Raw genomic sequence first — 21,621 nt, 5'->3', positions numbered from 1 at the left:
ATATATATATAATCCTGTGGTAGAAACTGGCTTACATTTTTTCATCATTTTTATTAGTTTTGTTGTTTAATATGTCTATATAGTTTTAAATTTTTATTTCAGTTTTAGCTATGCCCTGGAAACTAGCTGAAGTTTTTTTATTTCAATTAAAGTGTGTTTTATTTCAAGTAACAAACTTTTATATGTATTTAGTTTTAGTTAACTATAATAACCCTGACACTCACATGTATTCAAAATATAAAAAATATTTTTACTTCGTTGCACCACATGACATTTTTTAAATTAAGACAATAATCTCAATAATCTGCTTTACTCAGATGTACATCACAAAAAAAACTTTTGTAACTTCCGTTACATCACAACATAATTCTTGAAAATGGTTTAATGTTTTTCAAAACTGTATTAATAATAAGAGTTAATTTCTAAAACCATGGTACATTTTTATAAATAATCTTTTCTTTATCTCGGACATTCTTATTTCATTGAACCAGATGCAATTTGACAGTCATGATAGAGAAAATTTGCTTGATACTTACAAGCCATTGACAAACTGTTTATAGAGACATTTATTGTTCTCAAGGTTTCAATGAATTGTTCTCAATCTCAAGGTCTGCTGAGATAGACCCAATTTACAAATTTTCCCTTTACTTGATGCTTGTCTTTAAAGTAACTCACCATACACTAGCAACAGTCCCCATTGAGCAAGTTCAAGTTCATAATGTTGATAGTTCCTGGGTCACCACTTGCAACGTTTTGACAGATCCAGATCTTTCCAGTCCAGATCCAATATGAAATCCCTACAGTAGACTTGTTCCCCAAGTGCAGAATTTGGCAGGATTCCAGTGCATAAACACACTGGAATAATCATGTGTTTAGTGGGTTTGGATTTCGAGATGTACAGTAGTGACTGCACGCACTCTTGAACCATCCCAAAGAGTCTTTCGCTGGAAAGCCTGGAAGCTTTTAGCACTGTAAAAGCCACATGATTTTGGTAAGTCAAGAGCCAGAGGGCTTGAATACGTCTTTCACTGCAAGATCCTTCAGTTCTTAGCTCATAACAACCAAGTACATTCTTTTCCACACCATTGCAGAGTGTTTCCATCTATCTGGCTTTCTGCCACATCTGATTGCCCGATTTCTAGTTCCTCTGGGACCTTGTTAACCCACCGTTGAGATACTGTGCTGACAGCATAGTCTTCTCGAACAGGGAGCTGAGTAAAAAAGTTTCACTGAAACACCGCAAAGCTCCCTGAAACAATTTGCGATCTGTTTGCATTCGAAGAACATGAAGTCGCACATGCTACCAATGTAACTCTTCCCCCAAAAGGGCACCAAGGCTGCCATTTCATGTGGTCTCAACCACTCTTAGAAGCAGCAGACTTTGCTCCATTTATAATAATTTGCTTTAAATGAGTGCCAGAGACCACTAATAAAAAGTCCTGGAATAAGCCAAGAGAAATCGCACAGGTTGTGGAACGGGCTTGATTTTAGACTGAGACTACGTCATCCATCCCTAAGGTCACTTTTTATTTTGTCGGGTCATAGACAAGATGTTTTAGGAGGCCATAATCTATAACCTATGGCATGTAGGAAATATAATCAGTCTCACTATGTTTCTTTTATGCCTCAGGAAGCTGAACAGTATCTAAGGCGGCACAAACAGGAGTTAGACCTGCTCCTCATCGGCAGCAGTAATCTTGGAGTGCCCTATATTGAAGGGGTAAGTTCAGAAAATCTCAAGTCTGTCATTTCTTTCTTTCTATGCCTTTTTAAGAAGGCCTTTGATCTACTTGATCATTACCTATTATTAGACAAGATGTATGCAGTTGTTTTTTCTCAATTCTTTATTGTTGTTTAATTCTTATTTACATAACAAAACAATGTGTGGTTATCCAAGGGAAACAATCTGATTTATTTATTCAAGAAAGAGGTGTACCACAGGGTTCAATATTGGGTCCTCTTCTTTTCCCCTCCTTTTCCATTTTTTTCAATGATCTTCCCTTAGTTCTTTCACACTCTTCTGTTCATCTTTATGCTGACAATACTGTCATTTGTATTTTAAATCCCCACTTAACTCAAATTCAAAATATACTCCAATCAGATTTTAATGCTTTGCAAGAGTGGCTGCTTTCTAATAATTTACAACTTAATAAAGATAAATTTCATACCATGGTTTTTGGTACAAAGCAAACGTTTAAACTAAAATCTAATAATCTAACAATAATGTGTAATGATGGCACATATTTGCATCAAATTAAATACCTGGGCTTATGACTGGATCCTGAACTTTCTTTTAAACCTCATATTGAATATATACTTAGTAATATTAATTTTGGAACCAGTGTATTGTATTAGTCTTAAAATTGTTTTACTTGTAACTTTTGAAAAAAAAAAAAAAAAAAACTTGCTTTGCAACTTGTATTACAGTTTTTGGACTATGCTGATGTAGTTTATCAGAATACAACAAAAACTAATCTTTTGCCTCTTACTACAGCCTATAATAAATTGTGTAGATTTGTCATTGGATGTTCATTTGATACACACCATTGTATTATATATAATTTACTTAAATGGTCTCCACTCAATATTAGAAGGCATAAACACTGGTTTGCAATAATACATTTTAATTATCCTAAGTATTTGAATCAGTATTTGATATTATATTCTTCTTCATATAAATTAAAACATTCAACACATTTTTTTCGTACTCCTTTAGTTAAGAAGGTTTTCGGGAAAAAAGCATTTAGGTATAAGGCTCCTGCAGATTGGAATAATCTACCTTTAAATGTACGATCTTTGACATTTTATATGTTTAAAAGTGGTTTGTTTTCTTGTTTTTAAACTTCTTGCAATTGCTTTAGATGATATACTGTATCTATGTTTATATTAATTTAGGGTTTGCTTTGTAAATGTACAAGGAAATGTTTCAGTCTTGTAACAGCTGTGACACGGAACAGGTGCTCCTGTAAGATTTGAGATTTCACAACCAGCCTACATCGCCCCCTTGTGGTTGGGATCATCAAACAAGGCCAAATATCATAAAGGCATATCTCTTCATAACTATAGAGTTTTTAATGTACGCTTCTAATTGTTGTTTCTCCTCAGCACTACTGGAGCAGTTCGGGCGGTAGAGAAGATGCTAACAGGTAGGCGTTTTCATTAATATAATAAAGCATAATAATAATGTTCAGAGCTTATGTGTTGAATGTGCCTCTTTAGGATTCCTTCTGGTACCGATGGCTGGATGGACTATGTGCCAAAATCAGCAAAGAGAAATGTCACAATGTCTGTGTTACATGAGCTGCGAGAAGGTGATATACTGTTTCTGACTTTTAAATAACCTTAAAATATTGTAATAGACAAGATACAAAACCATACACATAACTTGAACAAAACGCAAGAGGGACCAAAATAGGTGAAAAGTTACATTTGTAATCCACCCAAATATGAAAATCCTGTCATTATTTGTTTTATGAAGCTCTTTTCCATACCATGCCACATCATAGAGATGCTACAAAAAATGGCGGAACTGTTATACTGAATGCTGTAGAAACAATATACTGGTTCAGCACATTAGTTATATTTCCATTAATACTTCAATGTTTTACCATTTGTATTGGTTATTAAATGTAATTTTGTGGTTGTGTACGTGTGTATGTGTGTATAGGAGGTCCATTGCTGTATGAGAATGTACGACTTGTACAAAACTCTGACACCCTGAATGGAAGTCAGAGGGTGCTTTTTGATGATGTCATCAGTGAGGACGAGTGCTCTGAACTCAAACATCTGGCACACGTGAGTAACTTCTGTTATGTCATTCTCAGAGTATAAAACTAATCAGTTCATGTTATGTAGAATGTTATTTCATTTTCTGCTAGATGTGCTATAACTTTACAGTTAAGTACTTTGACTGATCGGGTTGTTATATCAATATTTCCTTAGACTGTCACTGCGGCTGGTGACGGCTACAAGGGGAAAATGTCTCCTCACACACCAAATGAGAAATTCGAAGGGGCGACAGTATTGAAAACGCTGAAGGTAAGACCTAAGTTTTTAACACTGAGTGACACAAAATACAAATAATGCGACACATAAATCCAATATTAAAATAAAGTGTTAGCATTTTGCTAAGCTAACAGAATGAAAAATGTGTAGCACATGCGAACATTGGGTAAAATGGTCCAGTTGTATTTAATATTTCTTATCGGACTTGTTATTTGGAATTTAAATGTACTTATAATTACAATTTCCATTTATTATTATTATTATTTTTGTTTAAGATTTATGTACTTTTTGATTGGACAAAGTCGTGAATAATTAAACAGTAATGAATATTATAACATTAATGATTAATTATTTGTTGATGCTGATAGCCTTGTGGGCAGTGCGCCGACGTAAAACGTCGTTGCACTCCGGGGGCGTCCCAAGTTTGAATCCCGGCTTGAGGACCTTTTCCTATCCCGCCCCCTCTCTCTCCCACTTTGCTTCCTGTCTCCTCTACATTGTCCTATCACAATAAAAGCAAAAACGGCAAAAATAAATCTTAAAAAAATAAAAATTAATTATTCATTATTTATCGTTGCAGTATGGCTACGAGGGACGAGTTCCTTTAAAAAGTGCCCGCCTCTTTTATGATGTCAGTGAGAAGGCCAGGCGGATAATTGAGTCATACTTCATGCTAAACTCTACTCTGCATTTCTCATACACACATTTAGTGTGTAGGACCGCCATATCTGGTACGTTGATACATAAATATGAAGTTAACTATTAAATATTAATGTTTAATTAATCAATATATTTATAATATTACATCATATATGTTTTTCTTTTCTTTTTTAATAATGTTTTATTTATATATTTTATCAGGTCAGCAGGACCACAGAAACGACCTCAGTCACCCAATACATGCTGATAACTGTCTTCTGGACCCAGAAGCGAATGAGTGCTGGAAAGAGCCGCCCGCTTACACCTACCGAGACTACAGGTAAGAAGTAAAGTGTTAAAACCACTTTAAAACCATCTTCAGTACTCAAAATAACTATAATTTAAACTAAATGTGAGTCTGGTTAGGTATCATTGTTAGTCACTAAAAAAGTTTTACACAAAGCAATTAATATTAATTATATTTCTTCTCTCCTTTTTTCGGTCATTCAGTGCCCTGCTGTATCTGAACGGGGATTTTGCGGAGAATTCCTGTCTCCTCTACATTGTCCTATCACAATAAAAGCAAAAACGGCAAAAATAAATCTTAAAAAAATAAAAATTAATTATTCATTATTTATCGTTGCAGTATGGCTACGAGGGACGAGTTCCTTTAAAAAGTGCCCGCCTCTTTTATGATGTCAGTGAGAAGGCCAGGCGGATAATTGAGTCATACTTCATGCTAAACTCTACTCTGCATTTCTCATACACACATTTAGTGTGTAGGACCGCCATATCTGGTACGTCACCTCAGCTCTCAGTTTCTACCTCAGATTAAACCACATTTGGATTACTTAAATCAGAATATACTACACATAATGCTGCATCATGAGGTATATGTATATACTTGCTCTAGTAGTCAACATTTGAAGTGGATCAAAACCTTTCATCAAAGTTGGAAATGGACGCCAAGACTGTCACCGTAAGGAAAAATTACTGTGCGTTTTGCTCATCTGTCATCTCAGGTAGAGTTTGGCATTTAAGCGCTCTGTTTTCCTGTCGCAGGCCTCAGTGAAGCCCAGATGCGGGCGGATGGTGGGGTTCTCGTCTGGCGGTGAGAATCCTCACGGTGTGCGAGCGGTCACTAGGGGGCAGCGGTGTGCTGTGGCGCTCTGGTTCACTTTAGACCCCCTCTACAGGGAGCTGGTGAGGAATCGTGTTTGTCTGTCATAGAGAGCACATTCAGTCTTTGTTTAGGTTTTAGTAACGCCAGTGACATATTAACATGGTGGCATGTTTGTATTTATGTCAGTAAAATTCTGTCTAGTTGGAAAATGTCATTTAAGAGGAAGCGGAATTTTCCATTGTACATTAAGCACAAGTCCTGAGCCACATATGGCCACCTGTACAGAAGTGTTATACCCACCAGTGAAGTGTTGTCAAACCGCCAAACCACTTTCTGTTCTCACAACACACTAAAATGATGCCCATCTTGTTTATATACACTAAGCGCACATGTTTCTAAGGCCTTTGACCTGGAGTATTTCTACACACATCTCAGTGAACCCTGACCACTTTAAATGAATGAATATGAAATGTGCTGTACCTGGTATGACTTGTACACTGTTATAGGGGTCATATCATATATATATATATATATATATTTTTTTTTTTAAATAAACAGGGCATTGTATTATTAAAACATCTATAAGAGCACAAAACCTCCTTCTTAGTCAAAAAAGACCATTTATACAAACTGAAAAGATGGCTTGTAAAATACAGTACTCGGACTTCTGATATCTAAAACCTAACAAAAAAAACAAAAACAAAAAATGCCTGAACATCAGTGGTTCCCAGTTGTGGTCAGGTTATAAGGAGGAAGTAAGATGTTATGCACTTCTAAAGAACCAAGCATTCACACAGATGTTTTTTTGTTTGTTTTTGTTTTTTTATGACACATACCCCCTCGAATTTTGAAGACATGGATTTGGTTTGCTCCCGAAATAAAGGTTTTTATAGTAATAATTTAAAATGTTTCATTTTAAAACTTTTAACCTTTTTTCAGATTGAATTATGACAAAAAGCCTACTATTAGTATATTTGTAATAAGATGATGAAATTGAAACACCTGGCAAGAGTCATTTCTCTTGCAGAACATTGGCCAGGTGCTGGTGGAGGAAAACACTTTCTGACTCACTCCTCTATAACACCCCACAGTGGCCCAATAAAATTAATATCTGATGACTGTGCAGGCCATGGGAGATGTTCAGAGTCACTCATGTTCATCAAACCACTGTCACCAGTCTTGCTGTGCGTATTGGTGCATTATCTTCATGATGCAGGCCACCACCTCCAGGGTGCAATGTTTGAACTGGGTGCACATTAGGGGAGTAACGGTACATGTATTCGTACCAAAAACGGTTCTTTCGGTTCAGCATGCATATGTACTGAACAAATGAATTTTTTTCAGGAAATTCAAACAATAAATGGCGTTTTGACGCTATTTGATGTAGCACGACAGATCGCTGTATAAACGCTTCAGTTCAAATGGCAGCGCGGTCTTTGCTACTAGTTTTAACGTGAAATAAACATGAATGAACGTCTCATGCCTCATATGTAATTGCTCAATTACTGTTTCAACCATGGAAAGATGTCAATAAAACAACTTGTAAACAGAATGTCACATAGCATTTCATTTACCTCAGGCATGTCATCAGTGTCCTCAGCTCATGAGTTCGCTAGAGAAATTAAGTCTAGGGAAGAGCATTTCGCAAAATATTAGACTATTTACACATTATATTTTACTTTACCTGTTAGTGATGTCTTAATTATTTAGGCCTAATGTACATTTAATAAATAAATCAGTTATGAAACAAGTTATGACAGCCACTGTTTAAATGATTATATTTCAACAACAAATTTTATAATTTAGAAGTTAATTTAAAAACTGCTTTATGTGCAATTTACACGTTTGCATATAATTTAAGTTGAGTGTTGATTATTATATTTAAAAATAAATAGTAAATAAATTTAAGTTTGGGCTCTGTTGTTAAAGGGATAGTTCACCCAAAAATGAAAATTCTGTCATTAATTACTCACCCTCATGTCGTTCCAAACCCGTAAGACCTTCGTTCATCTTCGGAACACAAATGAAGATATTTTGGATGAAATCCGAGAGCTCTCTGACCCTCCCATAGACAGCAATGATCCTAACACGATCAAGGTCCAGAAACGTAGCAAGGACATCGTTAAAATAATCCATGTGACATCAGGGGTTCAACCGCAATTTTACGAAGCTACGAGAATACTTTTTGTGCACAAAGAAAATAAAAACAACAACTTTATTCAACAATTCGTCTCCTCCACGTCACCCTAGCGCCATAGTGAACTAACCCTTTAATTGTAATCTTATATAGTAATGTAAAAGGACTCCCTAGTTTAGAGCAGAGGCTGAGGCAGATTTTTATTTTAAAAATTTTAATTATCATTGAATTTACTTAAAGAAAGAGCAATTTGTTCAGTAAACCACTGTTTAATGTATAAAAAAGGGGCAATTTTGTTTCGTTTTTTTCCCCTGCTGTACTAAAACCATACCGAACCGTGACGTCAAAACCGAGGTACGTACTGAACCGTCATGTTTGTGTACCGTTACACCCCTAGTACACCCCAGAATGGTATGGTAGTGTTGCCTGTCTAGCACCAGTAGTGGGCCTAGGTTGTGCAACAATATTGCAGCCAAAACCAACCATGCAACAGTCCAGGTGGTTAGCCTCTTTGGGGCTTCTCCACATCGTAACTCCCACAGATGTGAGAAAGACAGTGAAAGTGGGCTCATCAGAGAACAATAGGTTTCACATTATCCATAGCCCAAGATTTGCACTGGGACCACTGAAACTGACTTTTGCCATTGGCACAAGCGACCAAATGTTTGGCTACAGCAGCCCAACCTTGAATGTTGACTCTGTGGAGCACCTGACGAGTCGAGGTGCACATTTCATTCTGCAGTGTGTTGGGGAGCTGTGATTTTGTTTTTTTGGATACAATCTAGGTCACATCCCTTTCAGACTGCTTCCTCTTTCATCGACAGTTACTCCTTTAGGATGTGGTTTATCCTTTGTGGTAGTATGCCAACATTACCCTGGAAACTGTGGCTCTCGATACACCACAAAAACATGCTGTCCTGGTTACAGATGCGCCAGCAAGACACACACCAACTATTTGTCCTCTTTTGAATCTGATATGTCTCCCATTATGTTGTGTGGGTTGAATAAATGATGCACAGCTGTGCTATGCTAATGGAACCTTCACAATGGAACCTTCGCACTCTGGTTTCACTGATGGAATGTGAAAACAGTGAAGATCGACCACCAGGCCATACATATAGGCGCGAAATATCCAACCTCCAAGACTATATTGGCCAGTGTTTCAGTTTCATTTTTTTAATTTTTTATATAAAAATTTAGTTCTTTCAGTGCCCTGTAGTTGGCGATATCACTTCTTTTGTAGCAGAAATAAACTGCTGAAGAAAAAATTAGGTGCTAGGGCTGTCAAAAATTTTTTTTCGAATTTCGAATATTCGTCGAATTTACAATAAAAATCCACATCTGAATGCAAAAACGTTGGATTTGAATTTTAGGTGTGCGTCAGCCTTATCAGTGGCACACAAGATGCAATGACGATGTAAGTGTCGTTGCATTTTAATGTTTTTTTTTTTTAGCCTATCCAGTTGAACCAATTGGATGCGGCGCTGCTATGTTGTTCATTCAAAATACTGCGGAAAAAGAGAACATCAGTGCGGAAAAGATGTTGTTTACGTCAAAACTGAAACCAAGCCGTTCACACAGATCGCATATTTATCGCATTTTCTATAGGGACATCTATCACCGTTGCATTCGCGTCTCGCACAAGAGTAAGTTTAACTTTTAAAAAACATGTCTCAAGACTTAAAGGGTTAGTTCACCCAAAAATGAAAATTAGGCTGCGTTTTACTCACCCCCGAGGCATCCTAGGTGTATATGACTTTCTTCTTTCAGATGAATCCAGTCGGAGTTATATTAAACATTGTCTTTGATCTTTTCAAGCTGTTTAATGCCACTCAGCAGGAGTTGCATTGCTTCAGTCCAAAATAACTTAAATAAAAATCACCTATCCATAAAAAAAAGTGTGAGACACTTTTTTTTATGGATGGGCGATTTTTGTTTAAGTCCTTTTGGACTGAAGCAGTACTTCAGTGGACTTGCTTAAGCAAGTAAAGTAATGATATATGTTTATAAACATTATTTTAAACATTATGCACTTTTTTCAAAGATAGTCACGTTATTTTATTGCTTTTAAGAAACGTGCTTTAGTAATATTTTGCTCGATGCGCCCTCTTGTGGCCTCAGGAGAGAAGTCTCCTGAGAGAAGTCCGCCCCCCCCCCAAACTGAAATTATGCCTTTTAAATTTTAATATAATTTGAATATTGATAATATGCAAGTACAAAATTCGAATTTAGCTTTACAGCCATTTTGACAGCTGTACTAGGTGCCATGCAAATTGCTGGTGATGTGATAAAATATGATGAAATATAATGTTTTAAATCTAATTGCAGGAGAGGCTTCAAGCTGATGAGGTGATTCAGGCCCTTGATAGTCAGCACATGTGGGACCACGGCCAGCATATAAACCCAAAAGACGAGTTATAGTCCATCAACCAATGGGAGAGAAAGCACAGGGTCATTACTTATTTATTGAATGTTCAGAATGATTTTATTTTTTTACAGTGTCATATTTTGTTTCTGACTGTTTGTGAGAATTTTATTATTATTACTATTATTATTGTTATTATTATGTGTGCATATAAAATCTCAGTTCACAATTATTCGGTTTCATACCTTTAAAGTCAACATGAAATCAAAATCGACTCAAAATTATTCCATGGTATTTCTATTCTGGTATAAAACAGAGTTTTCATGATCCCTTTTCTGTTGAAATATCCTGTTTACATCAAATTACGGAAGTAAAATGGGTTCTCAATACCTTTTTATGTTGACTTTAAAAGAAACAGTGAACATAATTTAAATTTCTATCAAGGAAAGTATGGTTTGACTTTGGTTTTATTGAATGAAATGCCATTCATACCACCAAAGAGTGAATTGACGCTGTACAGCAGCATATATATATATATATACATAGCTTTTTAGATGTATTTTATATTCAAGTTGATTTAACTAGACATAATCCAAGTTACCTAACGAAACAGACTATGAAAAATGAGGATTTGCACAGTTATATACTTACTGTATATTCTTCTGTGATATTAACATACAGTAGCTGTCAGTTGTTTTAATGGTGGACTGTGGCTTCCTTCACATTGTGACACCACAGTGCTTTCAGATGAGTTAATTTATAATGTTTACAAATGAACTGACTCAAGCTATGCTGTAGTTTGATCGTAGACGGCTATAATAGCAAGCGTCAGCATTTGATATTAGGAACCTTTTTAATAAAAGATGCTATTTGTTCCTGTTTCAAGGAATTTGAACTTAAATGTGGCATATTAATTGTCCTTTCCTTTCAAATTCATTGACTCGTGTTACATATCTCTCTGTGGGTAGTTGAAATGTGCTTTGCACACATGCCTCAGCTCTTGTCGAATTTGAACAAGGACGACGGCCACTTTTTCTCACTGATATTTAATTACACGAGTATTTAAGTCTGCTTTTACTGTATGTAATGCACAATGATGTTTGCAATATGTATTTTAAATTAAAGACTTTATTATACTTATTTGTGTCCTTTACTTGCTCCGAACTTTTGTATACATTAAGTTTGTGATATCAATCAGCATAACAGACTGCTGTACAGCTAGAATAACTGGAAGTAGATAAATCCAGATACTTAGCACATTCAAGTTACAAATGCTGTGCGCAAAAGGTGCACAGCATAGTTTGAACAGTTTCTAATAGACTCTTCTACAGGAAGAAGGCATCAGAAACTCATAATATAACACTTACGTATATATGCATGACCACACAGGAACCCATCTAGACTTCAAAAGCTTTAACCATCACGAGTGAACGAGAACGCTTCAGGTGTTCTCATCTGAAGACTCCAGGTGCTGTTTTTGTTTGGAGAAGAAAGATAAAGTTGTTTGATAAAGTTGAATTAATCATTTACAGTAACTTCATTTTTGCTTGACTGTTGTTTTATTTAGGCTCAGGGTGATTTACAATATTATTCTGAACTGTGCCCAACTTGGACATGGATCAGCTGTGCAGTACAATCTTTCTTCTTTTAGTTACAGGTAAGTGAGATTTATGCTATTTTAAAAACAATGTTTGATAAGAACATAATAATGTATCATGTAGAAAGTGAAATATTTCGAGGCTAGCTTTATCTTAGTAACAAAAATGTCAACAAAAGTCTGATTACACATGTTTTTCTAGCAGTGGTTTTATATTCCGGTTTACGCATTTAGATGTTAAAAAAAACTCAAATTATTTTTGTAAATTTTGCTCTTTAAACTAAAATTCACAGGCGTTACCCGTATGCATTGCATTGTGTTTACTAGTATCAACTAACGTTGAAAACACTAGTCAAGTCACCTTTATTTATATAGCGTTTTTTTTTTTTTTTTTTTTTATCCATTATTTTACCAGTTACCAATCTTTTATGCTTCTATAATGCAGTTTATTAGTTTACTGCAGTTTATTTTATAATGCAGTCAGTTTATCCACCTTACTTCACGATGCGGAGGTAAGCTATTTTCTGTAAATATGAGACTTCAGATTCTGTTAGGTAAATAACCAGAAGAATAACAAGTGCAGTAAATGGCAAACTATTTGCATTACAAACCAATGCATTCACAATTATGATAATAAATTAAAATAACATATTAACAAATACCAGTTTGAGATATCAATTAGCATACCGTTTTGTACAGGTAAAATAACTGAAAGCGGATGAAACTGGAAGTCTCGCACATTCAAGTTATAAATGGACGCGCACTCTTAGTTTGAAAATAAGATTTCTAGTAGACCTCTTCTACAGGAAGAAGGCATCAGAAACTATTAATATAACACTTACATATATATGCTTAACCACACAGGAACCCATCTAGACTTCAAAAGCTTTAACATCACGAATGAACGAGAACGCTTCAGGTGTTCTCATCTGAAGACTCCAGGTGCTGTTTTTGTTTGGTGCAGTTTGATAAAGTTGAATGAATCATTTACAGTAACTTCATTGTTGTCTTCTTGTTTGACTGTTGTTTTATTTAGTCTCAGGGGCGATTTATTATTCTGAATACATCTACCAACATAGACATGGATCGATTCTGCAATACAATCTTTCTTCTTCTCGTCAGAGGTGAGATTCGTGCTATTTTAAAAGCGTATTTACACACACAGATATTTTGTTAAACTTATTATCCAACTAGTATCAACTAACGTTAAAAACGTGAAACCATCATGTTATTGTTCACACGAAGCTCAAGATCATCAATATTCCAATCATATACTTACTGTTTGTATTTAGCAGCAGATCATAATATATCTATTCTTTTCATGACAACAACAGAAGCTTTGATCAGTAACACTCTTCAAGAAAAACAACTGAACGTCAATTTGGAACCAAAGTATGCTGAAGTTTGTGAAGGAGCCTCAGTCACAATCAACTGCACTTTTCAGCCGAGTGGAAAGTACCAAACTGAGCTGGCACTATAGCCAGACACCTATTTTAGACTGTAGATCAGCTTACAAGACACCTGAAGAACAGCGTTTTTTAAAAGAGAAAAATGAAGATTGGTCAACACTCAACATTACTTTTATCAAAACCAATGAGAGTGGATGGTACTTCTGCAAGGTTACACAAGATCTTGCAGTAATGGAATACAAGTTCTGGTAACCAGCACATGTAGGATCACAGCCTGCATAAAACCAAAAGACAATATATAGTCCATCAGCCAATGGTGGTGAAATCACAGGGTTCCCATATGTCAACACATATTTAATGATCAGTGTACTGTGATATTTCATGGTTCATTTTGCTTTTTGACAGTTTGACAGAGAATTTTATTGTTATTTTTATTATTATGTGCATATTTAACCTCAGTCCTTGTGTTACGTATCTCTCAGTGGAAAGTAGAAATGTGCTTTGCACACTTGCCTCAGCTCTTGCTGAATTTGCACAAGGACAATGACCACTTTTTTCACTAATATTTACATTTACGTTTAAGTCTGCTTTTACTGTATGCAATGCATAATGTTTGCAAATGTTATTTTTTATTAAAGGGGAGATAACACACACAGTTTCACCCAATCTCATAGAAAGATACAGTTTTACGATTCTCTCCGGAAAAAGCCAAGCTCCTGGAGGCGTGCCGTGGGCGGAGCTAAAGATTGACGAGCACTTGAGCTCCGACTGCCAACAAAATACAGACATTTGATGCAGTTTCACTTACCGTCTGCAGTTCTGAATCATGACCGGGATCTTTTATAGCTGGACAATCCTTCAGTATCAAACGATGTGCTAATCCACCATAGAACTGGGCATTGCTTATAAAACGTTGGTCCCACTTTATATTAGGTGGCCTTAACTACTATGTACTTACATCAAAAAATAAGTACAATGTACTTAATGTGTTCATATTGTATTGCAAAACAAAGTACCAAACTGAGCTGGCACTATAGCCAGACACCTATTTTAGACTGTAGATCAGCTTACAAGACACCTGAAGAACAGCGTTTTTTAAAAGAGAAAAATGAAGATTGGTCAACACTCAACATTACTTTTATCAAAACCAATGAGAGTGGATGGTACTTCTGCAAGGTTACACAAGATCTTGCAGTAATGGAATACAAGTTCTGGTAACCAGCACATGTAGGATCACAGCCTGCATAAAACCAAAAGACAATATATAGTCCATCAGCCAATGGTGGTGAAATCACAGGGTTCCCATATGTCAACACATATTTAATGATCAGTGTACTGTGATATTTCATGGTTCATTTTGCTTTTTGACAGTTTGACAGAGAATTTTATTGTTATTTTTATTATTATGTGCATATTTAACCTCAGTCCTTGTGTTACGTATCTCTCAGTGGAAAGTAGAAATGTGCTTTGCACACTTGCCTCAGCTCTTGCTGAATTTGCACAAGGACAATGACCACTTTTTTCACTAATATTTACATTTACGTTTAAGTCTGCTTTTACTGTATGCAATGCATAATGTTTGCAAATGTTATTTTTTATTAAAGGGGAGATAACACACACAGTTTCACCCAATCTCATGTTAATCTTGAGTACCTATAGAGTAGTACTGCATCCTTCATATCTCCAAAAAGTCTTTAGTTTTATCATATTTATAAAAGAAAGATACAGCTTTACGATTCTCTCCAGAAAAAGCCAAGCTCCTGGAGGCGTGCCGTGGGCGGAGCTAAAGATTGACGAGCACTTGAGCTCCGACTGCCAACAAAACACAGACATTTGATGCAGTTTCACTTACCGTCTGCAGTTCTGAATCATGACCGGGATCTTTTATAGCTGGACAATCCTTCAGTATCAAACGATGTGCTAATCCACCATAGAACTGGGCATTGCTTATAAAACGTTGGTCCCACTTTATATTAGGTGGCCTTAACTACTATGTACTTACATCAAAAAATAAGTACAATGTACTTAATGTGTTCATATTGTATTGCAAAACACTTTTGCTGCTATTGAGGTGAGATACGGGTAAGGTTAGGGACAGTTTTGGTGGTATGGTGAGGTTTAAGTGCGGGCTAAGGTGTAAGGGATGGGTCAACAGTGTAACCCAAACCCGGAAGTAAGATTTCTAGCACAGAAATACTCCGTCATACGTCCAAATTGTTTTTTTGAAATTTTGTCCATGCTTAGCATGAGAATCCGACTCTTTAACAGTGTAAACAACTCTGAATGCATGAAACAGCATGGTACCCCCCTCCCCCTTTAAAGACTGAGATACACTCACCCTTGCATTCTTTGTGATATATACACAGGTTATGCAATGCAAACACATACAAAGAAAAAATGCCAGTTTTACATTTTCTGTTTCAGTTTGATGTGCAGTTCGACTTTTAAACAGTGGTTTAGGCTTGCCTTTAGGTTTAATATTGAAACCACATCCAACCTACGTCACAGTTCCCAGCAAGTTATGTATGAGATGTCAAAACAAAACTCCAACAAATGTACAGGGCTCCCCCAAGGACATGTAAGTCACTTAAAAATCTCCAAATGTCTTGCATTAGATATAAAATATTCAAGCCATAAATATTAAATACAATATATCAAGATGAAATATCAGTAAGTGTCATTTATTTGAACTAAAAGAATAGGACAAACACATTCTAAGTGAAATATTTCCACAACATACGTTTGTTAGGTTTCAAAGTACACAGATTAACTGACTTAAAATATTCACTATTAATATCAGTTGATTAAAAGTCATTGCACAAGTGGTTCAGAAAAGTTCAATTAATTTTGAGAATAGCTTGTGTAGATGCTAATTTGCTATCTATCTAATGTAATGAAATATTTCAGTGAAATACAATTGTGACTTTGTGGTCCAAAAGTGTTCAAATACGTTTTATTTTTTAGCAGTGCTGCTTCTGCGTGTGAACAGAAAGTGTCTGGTGTTTTCCTGATGTCAGGCGAGTTTTTTTGTGGTGCTGATTTTCATTTCATGTTCATGTCGCTGACCTGCTTTCACGCCTGTGAACTTGTGAGCATTACTTCAAAAGCAGCTCTCACATTTTCACCCACTTTAAGAGCGGTAAGCGTACTGTTTACATCATTTTAAAACCACTACTTTTCCAGCTGTAGATTGTTTATGTTATATAATGCATTGTATCTTGTTGATCTTGTTATAGATTTCCGTTTGTGAAAATCATTCTGTTTGCTTGAATAATATCTAGACTTAAGCTTCTACAGGAAGACAACTTATAATTCTTTTCATAAGCTAGGCCTATCAATAGATAGCTCTATTCATATATATATGCATGACCACACAGGAACCCGTCTAGATGTCTCTGCCAGACTTCAAGAGCTTTAGCTATCACCACGAGCGAGCGAGGAAGATTCATGCGTCCTCATTAAAAGACACCAGGTGTTGTTTTCATTGAAGTTGAATCTGTCATTTAATGAGTCTTTTTCTTCTTGTTTAGACTATTTTTGCATTTACTCTTGAGGGCAGTTTATTATTCAAGACCCACTCTGTGCCCAACTTAGGCATGGATCGCCTGTGCAGTAGAATCGTTCTTCTTTTACTCACAGGTAAGTGAAATTCATGCTGTTTTAAAAGCCTAATTTGTTAAGAACAATGTTTGGATGTAATCTAGGACATAGGACATATTTTGGTAAGGAGAGTTTTTAACAATTTAGGACCAAAATATGACAATGGCTACATATCACAAAGGCTTTATCTCAGTAGATTTAGTGTCTAATTACACAAATGTGTGTTTCACTTGCAATGGTTTTGTATGTCAGTTTCAAGCATCTAAGTTCAAAAAACTCTTAAATTAGAATAATTTGTACATATTGTCCTTTACAGTAAAATTTTTGTCACTTGTGTTTTACGTTATAAATGTATGTAGTTTATTAATTGCAATATTTGTTGGCCAAAACAATGAATTGTTTTACATTTTCGCTGTGTCATGATCATCATTTTGTGTTTCATTAAATTTATAGAAAATCTGTTAAATTGCATATAACGTAATTTAACGGTACATTCCAATTGAGACAACATGCCCCACTATGAAATTTTTTTTTAATAATAAATTTATTATTTTTCCTGTGCAATAAATAACTTTTTTTCCAGTCAAAACTTTATATTTGTCTAAGAAACTGACTGCCTATTTAATAGAGCAATTACCTGATTTACCTTATAATGTCTTATGCTAAAATTGTTTGTTAATTCATTTGCATTTGAAATAACTTGTGTAGTTATGGACAAACTATTTGTAAAAAGTACAAATGAACTCATTTGGTTGACAGACCCAGAATAGCTTTTTGGAGGTGTTTATTGAGTAATTACAGTCACATATCATTAGATATTTTACATTTAAAGCGGTTAGCTAGTATCAACTAATGTTAAAAAAGCCCTCAATTTATCATAATATCAGTATTCCAATCCAACCATCATGTACCTATTGTTTGTACATAAAGACAGACAATAAATTATCTTTATTCTTATTTCTTGACCACAACAGGAGCTCTGATCAGCAGTAAAAATCCAGAAGAATTGAACGTCTATTTGGAACCAAAGTACATTAAAGTCTGTTTAGGAGACTCAGTCACAATCAACTGCACTTTTCAGCCGAGTGGAAAGTACAAACTGAGATGGTACTACAGCCCGACTGATTCAGACTGTAACTCTGGAACAGAAGGATTACACGAAAAAAGGCGTATTTATACAGAAAACAATGACACTTGGTCAGTATTCACCATTAATTCCATCAAGACCAATGAGAGCGGATGGTACTTCTGCAAGGTTACGAGAGATATTCCTGTTCTTGACCAAAAATGCAGTAATGGAATACAGGTTCTGGTTGGTAAGTAGAGGGTTGCATCAAATAGAGAAATGCCACGATGTGAAATTAGTAAGATATATTTTGGATTCTGTACTATTTCTAGGTCATGAATCAAATACGTACATTTGTGACACTGATCATGTTAACTCCTAACATGTAGCAAATAGTCAGATTTGATTTCTTCCGTTTAAGCATTATGCTCTTTGGATCTCTCCAATGACTCTCCAATAATGCTGGAGAACATGATGATCATGTTTCTCATGCAAATGTAATGAATTCGTGGATCAAGTGTTGCTGTCATTAAAGCATACAAGGACAAACCAAATATTTAGACCAATATTACATATTTACATCAACTTTTCACTGAAATTGTTCTGCTGATAAAACAGTTTGTCATTAAAAATGAATGCACTTCTTTGAGTATGTTCTATAAATATAAACCGTGAAAAATTCTTTGCACAAACTATTTATTATGTTACATTATGGCTTTATTCAGATCAGATGTTTGTGGGAAATAAAAACAACATATACCAATAACCAAATTTACAATTTCGGCAACAGCTGTAGAATTCCATCTCCGTTTCCTTTTCCGTAAGCCGTTAGCGTTTGTCAAGACATTTGAATTACCCACGTTCATAATCTGTTATTGAAATGTATGAATGAAACAAGAGATTCACAGTTTTAACAACTTTCACTGTTGTTTTTTACTCTACAGATGCCAACAGCACCCAGGAATATCCGAAACAGCCACAGATGCAGAATCCAACACAAAATCTAACTACACAAGATTCACCCACAACTTGCTTGATCAGTGGTACAATTAAGCTTTTTTTCACTCGTTAAACTTTGAAATACTCAATTCAACACCATTTGGTCACTTGTTTTTCAAGTAGTCACAACGTAATGGATTGTGCTGCATAATAACTGCTACTTCTACTTATCAGTGTTCTGCCTCAGATATCAGTGAACTTTTTCTCAAAGTTTTTTTAGGAAATAAGTGTACTATTGCTATAAAATTAATTACAGGCATTCGACTGACACTACATAGTGGGGTCCAGAAGTCTGAGACCACTTGTTAAAATACTTATGTTTTGCTTTTTCTTATTCAATACAATGAAATCGTAAATATTTCTCGTTCATTTTTGATCATAGCAATTTCTTTAAATCCTAAACCTTTCTGTTTAAGTCCGGGTTTAAATAAAGTCCCAGATTTTCAGCCTTTTGGATCCCATTGCATTTTGCATTGCATTGCATTTTTGGAGCTTTGCGATTGAAATCGAGGCTGTAATTACCTACAAAGCAACTAATAGCTTGTCAAGCAGGCTTATAAAGACATGTAGGGAAAATAGTTTGCTTTCCCTTCAAAAATTGAAATAAGTAAAACAAAAATAAATTACTGTAATCATATTTGATTCAATACTCCATAATCTCCATAATCAAACTCATGAATGCATTCTTTAGAAATATACATAGCGGCAAAACGGCAGCTATAGAAAGAGCCACACATCTGACAGATTGACCTAACAATGTGCTATTTTTTTGTATCTTTTTGTGTGTTACAGCTACAACAATCCCCTCAACATCCTCCAGACCACCGACCAGCTTTACTCAGTGGTGGATATGGCTAGCGTCGGCAGTTGGATGCGCAGTACTTCTTGTGTCGGTTGTTGTCATATGCATCTTGACTCGCAAACCTGAAGGTACATCTACAATGACTCAATGTTGCATTTAAAAAAACTGTATCGCCAAATATTGTTTAATCCTAAACTAATTTAACAAAAACAATGTTAACGTAACTTTGACCAAAGTTAACTTTAAGAACCTACAGTTCATTGTGCATCCCACATTGTTTTATACACTGAAAAAAAAAATTGATGTAGAAACAATTTTCACTCATAAATATCTAGTCAATTTTACAACTGATTACAAAGAAACAGCAAGCAAAACATTGAATTAAATTTTGGAAGACTAGTAAATAAGATAGTAATTTTCTGTAAAATGTTCTCCAATAATCTTTGTTTTATTTACAACTTCGACAAATATTTTTACAGTGTATTTTATGTGGCGAAGTACTTTGATAATGATTATTTCAAATGCATGACATAAGCATCATAAAAATCACCATAATAATGATGTTTAAAGAAGCTAACTTTACTCTCAAGCCAACACACATAATGCTAAAGCCTTGTGGTTATGAATATATACAGCCTATAACTATCATTTTTTGCTATAAACTGAGGCAAGATCAAGATTATTTCTTGCTGTAATCAAAATTATGCCACAACAATCCTTTAAAAGTCACACAGACTGATGGGGTCTTCATGCGAGACCCCACTAAGAAACAACAATGCATCCTCAGGAGTCTTTGTGCAAGGTCAGATATTTCCTGGGTCGCAAACTGAGCGCTGAATGAGTGTGGGTGGCATGTGGTTCAGCGCTATGAGAGTGAGCTCAGTTGATGAAGATTAAACTGCCTCTCATTGTCTGTGGTTAGACTCAAGCAGTTAGGTGCAGCGTGCACAGCAAACCGTTTTCCTCCAGACCCTCAGTGTGGCCTGTGCTTTGTACTGTTAACCATTTGATGTACTCTATAGTAATGTTATGTGTTTCTAGAGATCATTTATGAGAACACCAAACCAATGGAATCGAGCTACTGGAGGCGAAACCGGACTAAGATGGACATCTGCGACCTGCCTTCGTCCAAAAAAACTGACACCATTAAACCGCTAAGGAAGTATGACACTCTTTCAAGCAACAGAATCCGAAGGCCATAAGTCTTCCATATGAAATAATTATCCTCTGAAAACACATTAAATATATTAAATACCTTACTGTACACACATATTTAATTTTGTAATGTAGCATTTCCCGATAGATGGGAAGCTGTAAATATAAAGCTGGTTTTTTTTTTCTTCAGAAAGAGATACATGAGAAAACCAGATTTTTTTCCTTTAATGACTTTCAATTGTATCATACCGAAACATTCTGTGGTTACAAATAAATGTGAAAACCACCAAAACGAAAAATCTGTCACACTTTTTTCCACTCACAATGAATAATACATTATCATTATTGTGACAGCACAAATTGGTCTATGGTATTTTAGAACCTACATAAAGATTAGTCAACCATGATTAGATAACAAACCACATACTGTGACAGCAGCAAATGAGGGAAGAAAATAAGGAATTGAGGTGTTTCATAGTTATGAATCATTAATTCTTATGTAGTCATTAAAGGAACTGGGAATTTTCTTTGAACGCACGTTTTAACATAGGCCTACTGTAACTCACGTCAGTCAGTTAATCAGGTCAGACGCCATAATGACTTTAAAACGAGGCTGTGAAGGAGACAATGGTACGCACTGTATAATGGTAATTTCACAATTCATAACTTTAAAGGTGGGGTAAGCGATTTCTGGTAGCCAATGTTGACATTTGAAATCACCAAA

General features: G+C 35.4%; 2 protein-coding genes across 2 annotated transcripts in view; both read left to right on the top strand.

Annotated features, from left to right (window-relative positions):
- The window catches only part of LOC107741542 (prolyl 3-hydroxylase 2), a 57,648-nt gene extending 46,253 nt beyond the window's left edge, over positions 1-11,395 (top strand). Inside the window, exons 6-16 of the mRNA XM_016554296.1 lie at positions 1,631-1,720; positions 3,106-3,146; positions 3,220-3,311; positions 3,668-3,795; positions 3,943-4,038; positions 4,586-4,736; positions 4,867-4,984; positions 5,155-5,209; positions 5,597-5,623; positions 5,707-5,847; positions 10,233-11,395. Of these exons, the coding sequence (XP_016409782.1) occupies positions 1,631-1,720; positions 3,106-3,146; positions 3,220-3,311; positions 3,668-3,795; positions 3,943-4,038; positions 4,586-4,736; positions 4,867-4,984; positions 5,155-5,209; positions 5,597-5,623; positions 5,707-5,847; positions 10,233-10,325 (1,032 nt within the window). The 3' untranslated portion in view covers positions 10,326-11,395. The remainder of the gene's footprint in view (positions 1-1,630; positions 1,721-3,105; positions 3,147-3,219; positions 3,312-3,667; positions 3,796-3,942; positions 4,039-4,585; positions 4,737-4,866; positions 4,985-5,154; positions 5,210-5,596; positions 5,624-5,706; positions 5,848-10,232) is intronic.
- Positions 11,396-16,343: 4,948 nt separating this feature from the next.
- Positions 16,344-21,092, top strand: LOC107741536 (uncharacterized). Its single transcript, XM_016554289.1, has 6 exons — positions 16,344-16,414; positions 16,806-16,914; positions 17,850-18,191; positions 18,886-18,984; positions 19,733-19,870; positions 20,784-21,092. Exons 2-6 carry the CDS (start codon positions 16,872-16,874, stop codon positions 20,942-20,944), a joined length of 783 nt encoding a protein of 260 aa, XP_016409775.1. The 5' UTR covers positions 16,344-16,414; positions 16,806-16,871; the 3' UTR covers positions 20,945-21,092.
- Positions 21,093-21,621: the final 529 nt, after the last annotated feature.

The sequence above is a fragment of the Sinocyclocheilus rhinocerous genome, unplaced genomic scaffold (assembly GCF_001515625.1).
Source record: "Sinocyclocheilus rhinocerous isolate Xijiao unplaced genomic scaffold, SAMN03320098_v1.1 scaffold556, whole genome shotgun sequence".
In the NCBI taxonomy this organism is placed as follows: Eukaryota; Metazoa; Chordata; class Actinopteri; order Cypriniformes; family Cyprinidae; genus Sinocyclocheilus; species Sinocyclocheilus rhinocerous.
Note: the sequence above shows the minus strand (reverse complement) of the source record. Positions and strands in the feature narration are given on the sequence as shown.